At 31.0% G+C, this 10,572-nt stretch overlaps 2 protein-coding genes across 3 annotated transcripts; both read left to right on the forward strand.

The window, feature by feature from the left end:
- The first annotated feature begins 2,354 nt into the window (after positions 1 to 2,354).
- Positions 2,355 to 5,588, forward strand: LOC132738352 (uncharacterized). Its single transcript, XM_060725838.1, has 5 exons — positions 2,355 to 2,537; positions 2,844 to 3,229; positions 3,549 to 3,638; positions 4,315 to 4,531; positions 5,195 to 5,588. Exons 1-5 carry the CDS (start codon positions 2,377 to 2,379, stop codon positions 5,586 to 5,588), a joined length of 1,248 nt encoding a protein of 415 aa, XP_060581821.1. The 5' UTR covers positions 2,355 to 2,376.
- A 38-nt stretch (positions 5,589 to 5,626) lies between these two features.
- LOC132738353 (uncharacterized) lies at positions 5,627 to 9,013 on the forward strand. Of its 2 annotated transcripts, none has more exons than XM_060725840.1 (4): positions 5,627 to 6,058; positions 6,490 to 6,730; positions 7,148 to 7,279; positions 8,626 to 9,013. In XM_060725840.1, exons 1-4 carry the CDS (start codon positions 5,627 to 5,629, stop codon positions 8,964 to 8,966), a joined length of 1,146 nt encoding a protein of 381 aa, XP_060581823.1. In that variant the 3' UTR covers positions 8,967 to 9,013. The 2 variants fall into 2 exon arrangements, with proteins under 2 accessions (XP_060581823.1, XP_060581822.1); XM_060725839.1 differs by having other exon boundaries at positions 7,148 to 7,357; positions 8,626 to 9,002.
- Positions 9,014 to 10,572: the final 1,559 nt, after the last annotated feature.

The following is a 10,572-nucleotide window of genomic DNA, read 5'->3' on the forward strand; positions in this document are numbered from 1 at the left end:
TTTAAGTGTACTGTACAGTAGGCCTACTTGAGGTTTTTTTTCTTTTAGTATTTAAGCAAGTGATGATATCTAACAGTCATAAACATACAATAAGCTGTGTTTTATTTAGAAAACAAAACACAAACCTATTTATACGGTTATGATCAGTGAAATCTGATCCTTCTGTATCCAGAATATTCTTCTTATGGTTTTTACCTATGTATTTTCAAAATAACGATGATATCCTATGTCTGTTCAGCATATCTGTAATGTTACACTGATTAAAATTGTTAAATAAACCTTTACATGTCTACACACATAATTATTCACATTGCAATAACTTCCGGTGAAAATAGATGTTTACTCTTGGACTATTCAACAAAATGATAATTTATACGCGAAAAGCACTCCAGAGTGCAAGCAACTAAATTTTATGGGTGGTCATGGTAACTTTTGTGATGCCCTATTGTGTTAAACTTCGAAAATAACAATGAATCGAGAAAAAATGGCGGCCATTTTATTTAGAAAATAGACCACGTAACCAGATTTTATACTGTTAAAAATACTGTTACCCCTGTAACAGTATACATTTCTTGTTCACGTGGTACATTGCATTAACAGTAAGAATAACTTCCAGAGATACTATGGGAAATTAACATTACGAAAAAGGTGAGGGGTAATAATATTATATGTAACACTTTCAGTATACATAAAAAACTTGCCTCTTATTGAACGCTCCAATTCAAACTTATTATTAATAATATCACATCACTGCCGGTATTTCTGGACATTTTGTTAAATTGTGAGACGGAACGTTAAATCTGTATTAACGAGCTTAAATTATATAGGCCTACGTTTGGTTGCTCAAACTAGAAAGCATATGATTATATTCTTTCCGCGAACGAGCCTATGTACTCTTATAAGCGAGGGACCTAGTTAAAGTAGACACTGTGGTTACAAGCAAATACTGAACATATAGTGAATCAGTTCCACTCTCTATATATTTCTTGTCAGATTCGCATGATAATGAAGTATATGTTGGCGGTTTCTAACGTCAGGTTTCTGTTAACTTACGGAAAGTTTTAGCACACGAACATCACACTGTAACATATTATTGTATCCAATCGGACCTGGTCAATTAAATTTTATAATAGACTTGATGTTTACTTATGGACACAATTCAAACAACTACAGAATTATGTTAAGTTAACATAAGCGAAAAACCATTATTCTTAGTCTTCTAGCTAGTGTTCCCGTTCCCCTACAACGCGTTGCGGTATTCAAGATACGCGCTTGAATGAAAAAGCACTTCATTGCTCTTTTTCTCTTAAAAATGAATATACACGTAAAATACGACAGTATATCATGATAACTATATGAATATTTTGTATATTAGAGTTTATAAAGCGGTCACTGGTCTTTCACTTCAAATGATTTTAAATTGATTATTTTAAATAATTGTTTTCTAGTAAAATTGCCTTTTTGACACCAACTTTGTTCTGACTTTTCATTTTAATGATAACATTTAGCTTTGATCAATAAGTAAATAAGACTAATCAATTTTTTATAATGACCGAGTAAATTTTACGCTAACTGTGAGTCGAACCCTAAGTGACGTCAGTATTGGCGCCGCCATTTTGAAATGGACGTCACGTCAGGTTACAACGTAAGTCAACGAGAAAAATATAATTTTGACATTTTTACCATATTACTTACTTTATGGACAAAATGAAAAACATGCATATATATATTGATGTAAGGGTTAGCATGACATAAATTTAAATGATTTTACTATTATATTTAATAAAAAATGGAATATTCAAAATTGATGATAGAACATCATTTATTGTTCGAGATTTTTTTGTAAAAATATCCAAATGGTACATTAATATTGTTTATATCAATATTTGAAATACTTATTAAAAATGTGCCCATTGTAGACCAAACAACTATAAATAACTTAAATGAAACGAAATTTCATTACAACATCCAACTAATATACGATCAAGTTTATATTATATACAAAGTAAAATTGCTGTTTAAAATTTAAACCATGATTTATAATGGCAAATGTGTTACCTTTATACTAAATCGATATATATATATAATTGAGCCGTGTCATGGCAAAACCAACATAATGGGTTTGCGACCAGCATGGATCCAGACCAGCCTGCACATCCGCGCAGTCTGATCAGGATCCATGCTGTTCGCTTACCAACCCTATTACAAGTAGAGAAACTGATAGCCCTGATCAGACTGCGTGGATGCGCAGGCTGGTCTGGATCCATGCTGGTCACAAACCCATTATGTTGGTTTTGTCGTGACGCGGCTAATATCTGTTACAAAATTTAATCATAGATTCGTATTGCCCTTTTTAGGTTATAAGTCAACTTCAATATGAACAGCACAGTTCAGTATAACAATAGTAGTGTATTATCGGCAACGACTGCACAACTAAAAACAGAACGAGCGTTGGTGTTAACAATAACAAGTATAGTATCTGTATTGATCATCCTGGTTGTGATTGTATTTGGAATAAGGCAATATTTCAAACGCAAGTAAGTCATTATTCACAAGGAACTTTATCCATACATTTTTCTCTGTTTTAAAATTTAAAGATTGATAGTGTTACTTTATGTACAAAAAATACTATGATAATTATTCATGTCAAATTGCATCTGCCTGTCGTTTTGCTTAAAGTTTTAGACTATAAGGTGTTCATAATATGTGTCTTTATTTTATCAAATTGTTATTTCTATGAAATAAAAAGAAACATTTGTGTAAAAATAAACTTGTAGCAGACATACTAACATTTGTTTTAATACGTAGAACATGCATGTACTTTAAACTGTTTATGATTTCAGAAAAATACGTCGGAATTATCAGAATTATTTGAATGACAAAGAAACAGTGAACTTTCTGTTTGAATCGGGTTCTCTCTTAGAGTTAGATAAAAAAGCTGTATCAAAAGATGAAGACTTAGGCTACATCAGTGAATCATCAAGCCTTTTGTCGTCAGGCAGCAATAACCTGGTGTTAAAGAACGATTTATTATCGTTTTCACTGCATAAAAAAGGAAAAAGGAAAAAGCCCAACATACCTATTCGTACATCTTCACTGCGTGATAGAACAATTAATGGAGGGCACAATCTGGTGAAAAAGGAAAGAATTGTATCAGAAATTGCACCACGAATATTAAAAGTTAAACCTCTTCTTGCTTCAGACAAACGTGAAAAAGAGGATGATGTAGGTAAGTGTACTGTTGTCGGACTGGATTTGACATAAGTCACAATTTCACATTACGAATATATGCTTATTTTAATATCGATAGAGTTTAAGAAATGCAATGAGATTGCGTTGATTTTTACAAACAATGAATTAAAATGTGGTTAATAAAACATAAAAAGGGGAATTGTAGTTAAAGCAATCTTAATGACACGTAAGGTTCTGAATATAAACTAACTGCAAGATGAACATCAGCTTTTCAAAAAAGTGAAAGTATCGAATAAAATTATATTATTTGGATATTGATTTACACAATACATTTTATCATTATTATTGTCTTTTAGAAAACCGTTTGGATTGGAATAAAGTGTTCACATTTCTCGTCAATATTATAGAACCCGCAACATGGAAGCTTTTTTTCATAGAGCTGTTCGGTATGATGTTAGTAAATATTAATTGATAAAATAAACGTAATCACTCTGTTGCTTTACCAAAGCATTTTCCTTACAGTTTTACCAAACTTCTGCGTTTTTCTAATCACGATTAATATTTTCAACATTCGGTAAAGTTGAATATGAAAAGAAAATGTTGTACGAATCTACTATCCATTTGATCGATATTTTCATAGGATTTTATAACAGAAAACTTGCTTGATGTAACAAACATTCACGGTATCATTTTATTTACATGTATTTGTTGCAACACATGTCACTTACATAAATTACATTATGTGCTATTATGCTAATTTTTCACTGTCAAGTTTAATTGAATTAGTAATATATTTAAAGAGGTTCCAATGGTGATTGATAAAGAAATCAGTTGATAAAGAAAATTAATTTGTATCAAATATGAAATCTATGACAAAATGAAAAGTTATTTTTACCTTTACCTTTGAATTCAACATTTACACTTAAATTGGCATCATGCCACTTTAATATACTGTAATTTTGTTAAAATTTTCAATAATTATACTCATGAGATTCACCTGAACTAAGAAGATTGTTTGAACATTGTTTTTTTTAATATTCATCGATTTGAATTGTATTTATTGACACTGTTATGCTACAAAGTCTGTAATGTATACTAAATTTAACTGTTTTATTATATAAGATAATGGACGGCATTTACTTGTTTGTGGAAAGACGTCTAATACAATTATTGAGCATGTTGAGCTGACACATAAAGGAGCAATGTCAGGATTATTTTTTGATTTGTTCCAAGAATGGATTAAACTCATGGGTACCGAAGCAAGTCCTAAACAAATTGAAAAAGCGCTCGAAGGACGAGGGGATAATCATGCATTGTCAAAATTTAAGTATTTCATGAGGTAAGAGCACAGGAATTCGAGAAAAGTAGTCCCTGTAATTGTTACCAATATACATGTGTGATAATGTAGTTATTATCTAACAAATGATACCATTTTGATGTACATTTATTTTTTTCTGAATAATCAATTTTTTTAATCAAAATACTGTATTGCATCTTCTAAACGTTTAATGTGGCAAAATACATTGTTTAATATACCAAATCTGTTTGATATTCATTGTTTTCATGTAACAGCAACTTGCTTCTGTTAAGCAATTACATTTCAAGTGGTGATTTCAAAAGTCTATCTTTTCGTAGCGGACTTTGAAATTGTTTTTCACATGTTAAGGAAAGATTTCTGCATGCACAGCTTTTATTCCCTTTTCCTTGTATTTTGCTTCACAGAAAGAGTGACAAAATTCACTGCTGGAATGCAAATGGCTTTATCAAACCGAGTCTGTACAATTTTCAGTTTTGTCGTGTAAGTGACCTTCAGAGATTCTTTATTTGAACATTTTATTTCTCAGAAAAGCATTTTTGTTTGATAAAAACAGTTCACAATAAATTTATTTTGCAGAAACCTTTTTTATACGAAGCATTTTTTTCTACACAAGTTTGGGACATAAATAAAATAATGCTTTAAAATTTCAATGTCAAAATAACCTTCAATGTATTTGCTTTACAGAACACCACCTTTGATACATGAGCATTGTAAACTGGCAGGATCTGATCATCACATGAAAGAAAATCTTCAGTCGCCTATAAACAATATTGAAAGGCTAGATATATTAGGATTTCGCGAAGATGCCACTTTTAGAAATCGCCAGATTCAATGTATGGCTTTAAGAAATGGCAGCCATACTCAGGGTGCTAACAACTTGTTTGAATCTTATATGTTTGGACAGAGTTTGAATTTTCACTCAATGAGAGAAGAAAGGTACAGATTTGCTGCTGATACGGAGAAACGAACTCGCTATGAAATTTTGTTAACGTACCCGAGTCAACTTATGATGATGAAAGTGATGAACCTCCATATAAAATTAGAAAGTATTGTGTGGATTCTAATTCAATGTCTTTAAGAAGAAAGAATAAAAACAGTCGTTTAAAACTTGGAGAAATGTCTGCGAACCATTGCAGAGAATTAGTTTGCTGGGAAAATATTGGTAGTGAATTTGTTATAGATATTATTAAAAGGCTATTGCCGACAGACACTCAGGAATTGAAATCTGAAGAATACTATCTTTTCCTCCATCATACTGTCAGTGTCATTATGAAGAAAGCAGGAGTTCCAGAAAGAACTGTTCTACTCATGCTGTTAGAAGATTTCAATGATCGTTTTGAGCGTAAGACAAAGCGAGGTCATGTAACGTGTACTATTGATACAAGTCAGGAGGCAATTATGATCGGCTTTGAAGAAGTTGAATGTTTGAAGCTTTATGTGGATCATGCTCGCAAACGAGTGATAAGAGAACTTAAAGAAAGTAACAAGGACTACGTCGAAAGCGAATATCTGTTTATAGGCTATGATGGTAAACCTATTGTAAATGAGGTAATATAACAATTATGTCTCTTACTTAATATTGCATCTGTGTTGTGCTTCTGTTGATAAAAAGTATGCAAAATGTTATTTATTTACTATTTACTATTATATGTGTAGCATTTTAAGAGGATTTGATGATGTAATTTACTAAATAAATTTAGCTACCAGTCCTTAACCTTTTCAACACATTCGTTCTCTGTTGTTTAAAATGCACTGTGAAAATGCATGAGCAAATGGAATACTGCAAGCATAACTTAACAAATAAAATGGTTAAAGGGAAATTAGCTATAAACAGATAGAATTTGAATAATATTTGAATGTTCAAATCAAGCATGAAACGTTTGATTTTTTTATATTTTCTTGTGTGTGAAAAAGGTAGATCTATAATATTTAAAGTAATTGTGTGTAAACCTTCGCGTTTTTTTTCCTTTCACATGTAGTCATTCGATGATACGATCGTAAAAGAAACTGAAAGTGAAAAGAAAGCATTAACGTGTAGCACACTCAGCCAGGAATCAGTTCAGATGGAAGCTTGTCGAAAGGATCTTAATGATGATAAACATATTCGTGAGGAAAAAATCCAGACATCTGAAGTACAAGATATGAAGATGAATCATTTGTCTCTCGTAAAAACGAATTTGATTGGTGTTTCAAACTATGATGAACCGAAGTCAACCGAAGGTATATCAACAAATATCGACGTTTGTCAAATAAATGAACATAAACATTGTATGGATTAAAACAAATTTTCAATGCATGTATCATGTTCATTGGCCAAGTAAATTGGCATAAAGAAATGAAGATTTTTTTTTGCATAACAAGCATTGGATGTATATCATACACTTGACTTATACATATTCTATCCTTACTGTCTAACATTAATATGTATTAAATTCAAATTTACAAAGTTTTCTCTGTTTTGTTTACATATAATTTATGTAAAGGACACTTTAACATGACATTACTTATTTAAGTTTCATGACACTTAGAACTAGGAAAGAATTTTTCCTGTGATGCATTTTCACTGGTATTACTTGTATTTAAGCTTTGCCTGTGTAATAGTACATTTTCATTTTTATGATAAACAAGGTTTCTTAGATTTCAGTTTGCTTGTTGAAAATGTGAATGATGATAGAGATGGGGAGGTGAACGATGATAAAAACCAAGAGTTGAATGACGACAAACCTATCTGTGATGGCAGATTACAGACATCGGAAGGACAAGATAATAGTAAAATAGATGATTTATGTCTCGGAAAAGAAAGAATCGTCAATGTTTCAAAATGTGTTGAATCAAAGTCACCCGAAGGTATTTTTAAAAAATAACTTGTACTCTTTGATAAAAAAGAAAACAATGTCCTGAATGAAAGTCTGTATAACCTTTTTCATTTACTTACGCACTTGTAGTTGTGAGAATTTTAATTTTAAGCAATTATTTCTTTTACTTAATATACCAATATCTTATCAACATTAGCTGATACATAACATTTTTTTGCCCCCACTTTAGGGGGGGGGACATTTAGATTTACCCTTGTCCGTCCGTCTTTCGGTGCCTCCCTCCGTTCTCTCAACGCTCAAAAAAGTATTTGACCTAAAGTCATGAACCTTAACAGGAATGTTGATCAGCATGTGCATTTGTGCACCCTGAGTTTCGCTTGTGGTTTATCTAGTATTTGTAGAGTTATTTCCATTGATTAGTAAAAAACGTTCATTATGTTGTGTTATTTGTTCTTTGAGTGGTTGAGTTAGAATCAACCAACTTTACAGGAATAATGTTCAACATCACTGTGAAGCTATGCACCTATGACTTTGCATGTGATTTTTTTCAGTTTTGTTAGAGTTATTGCCCTAGACTTACAGTAGTATAAATTTGCAATTTTCAACTTGTTCATGCATAGCTCAAAAAATATTTGACTTGTAAGCCTGAAAGTTTACAAGAATGTTGGTCAACATGTGTACATATGCACCTTGGGGTTTGCTTGTGGATTTATATAGTATTTGTAAGGTGTTTGCCCTTTACTTTGTAAAAGAATTTTAGCTTTCAACTTGTGGCACATGTAGTCCTAAAAATATTTGACCTAGAGTCATAAGATTGACAGAACAGTGGAGTGCGGGGGCACCAGTGTCCTATGGACATATTTCTAGTTTTAAATAAATAATTGTATTTTAATTCAAGGTGATAAAAAATTCAGATTTTAAGTATTTTTATAATGACAACAGTGATTCGTTTAAATGGTCAAGTTATTACTTGTTTAGCTTCTATATACTAACAATTAAACAGAATACAAGTATTTTGTGTACATTTCATTTGTCGTCCGGATTTTTAAGCAGCTTAATCAAGGAAAACGTTGCCATTCCTGTTTAACATGCCTTATTTCTGTGCGAATTCTTAGTATAAACAACTTGCATTCATAGGTTTCAGTTTGACTGATAAAAGGAGAATTGTTAATAAACTATATATGAAGAAACCTCAGACATTTATTTGTGTAATCTTTAAGCAAATTAACCAACATAATTTTGGGTTTTTTATGTTATACATATATGGCAATGCATAAGTTGATGAACTTTATTCTATAGAATTCAGTTTGACCTGTGGAAAGATAAATGGTGAAAATATGAAAAACAAGAACGAAAAGGAAATGTTGCATTCAATGAACGCATCACCCACACGACCAAGCAACACAGGACTACCGGCAAGGAGCCCAGCAGGACAAAGGGAAAAGACGACCAAAAGCATTTCTAAAACGAAACTTGTCCCAATCGGGTCGGAAGAAATAACAATACAAAATGAAAGTCTTGATGACTTTATTCTGAATATCGGAGAATTTTTGGCAAGTGATAGATGTGAAGGACAAAGTTTCGATGGAATATATAAATTGTCGAGACCTTTGCGACTATATTTATTTTACGAAAATTAATGTCAATGTCTGAAGAATTATTCCCTTCGTTATTTTTTTAGATTTAAAGTTATAGAAAAATCAGCAAATATTTCCTTTTCAACTTTATTTAGTGCTTCATAAGCCTGTAATGTCTGTGAAAACTGCATGAAAAGATCTGTAAACAGCGTATGAACAGAATTTTGGGAGAAGCGGCAATTATACATCATCTAAAATGTGCCTTTCCTTGATTGATGCACGCAATCCCATGGTACAATTTCCTTGTATGTTTCAGTAAGACAAATTGTAATTTTTTACTAAGGGAAGTAAATGCTCTAACGAATAAATTAAGACTTCTTTACAAAGTGTTACCCCCAGTTTTAATGATATTAGTGTCTTTTTAAAAAAAAACGATAAGAGGTTACATTAGAATTAAGATAGCGATTGATAATATCCTCTCAAAATACTGTGAATGTATGTATGATTCCATTGAATATTTTTACGAAGAAAATACACTAGACAATCAAGTTGTTTAATGATTTTAAGTAAAAGTTATATAATTACCATTCAAGTGTAAATGGCGAATGTACTGGAAATGGTCAAAATAATTTAAGTCTTTGTCATGTATTTTTTCAGTGTTATATTTAAGTTTGCATGAATAATCAATAACTCACGTGACAACACATTTTTTTAATATCCATCAGAATATATCGGTAATGTTCAATTTAGAAAATGTTGATACAGTCCTAATATATGGCATTTTTTACATTTGCTCTTAAAAATTAGTCATCAGTTATCATTTATCAATCAGCAATATAATTATTAATCTCTATTTAAATACATAGCTAATTCAGCACATTTTCATAAATTAATTGTGAGAAAAATCCTTTTTAATTATTTTCTTATTCAATAACGAGAATAACAAAAATGTAGAATATTGTATATTTAGTAAATATAGGTCAATCTTTTATTTTGATGTTCAATAGTATATTTCAAATGCTGAATGCATTAGTGTAGAGAATAATTTTCTTTTTTCGAAAATCGTTAGATTATGACGTACGTTTTTATTTGAATTATAACATCTGTTGTAGAATCAAAAACTATTGTTTGTTGTCTTGCAATATCTTGCCCATTAACAAACTATACATAGTAAATATAATCTGTCAAACACAATTGTTATCAGCAATGTAATGCATATTGATAATAACACGCTGTGATATCGACGAAAGAAACGAAAATATTAAATACGTCTGGGATTTCAAAGGAAATTAATCATAAAGTCTGGACATACTTAATGTCATATCACAGACCTGTGTAGAGTCTAGTAATCTTTTTCTTCTTATAGAACATATATTTATGATCTGTCATGATAATAATATTCTCAATGATTGGTATAGACTGATAATTGTGTCTTTCAATTTACAGACATTAAGAGTGCTATCCTTAATAAGCTGGGTCTGCATCTTGCTTCAGAAAACATAAAGGGACAGATATATCGTTATCCATGTCAGTGTTTCACAATAAACATTTTTCTGTTTTCATTCATTGTGATTTATCTATTTAGCTGATATTATCTCGGTACTTTGCAACCCTCTGTATCGTTATATCCTTATCAAATAAGATTATTACCTCGATCTGATCATAAATG

This window comes from Ruditapes philippinarum, unplaced genomic scaffold, assembly GCF_026571515.1.
Source record: "Ruditapes philippinarum isolate M1 unplaced genomic scaffold, ASM2657151v2 ctg18336_1_1_1_1, whole genome shotgun sequence".
Lineage (NCBI taxonomy): Eukaryota > Metazoa > Mollusca > Bivalvia > Venerida > Veneridae > Ruditapes > Ruditapes philippinarum.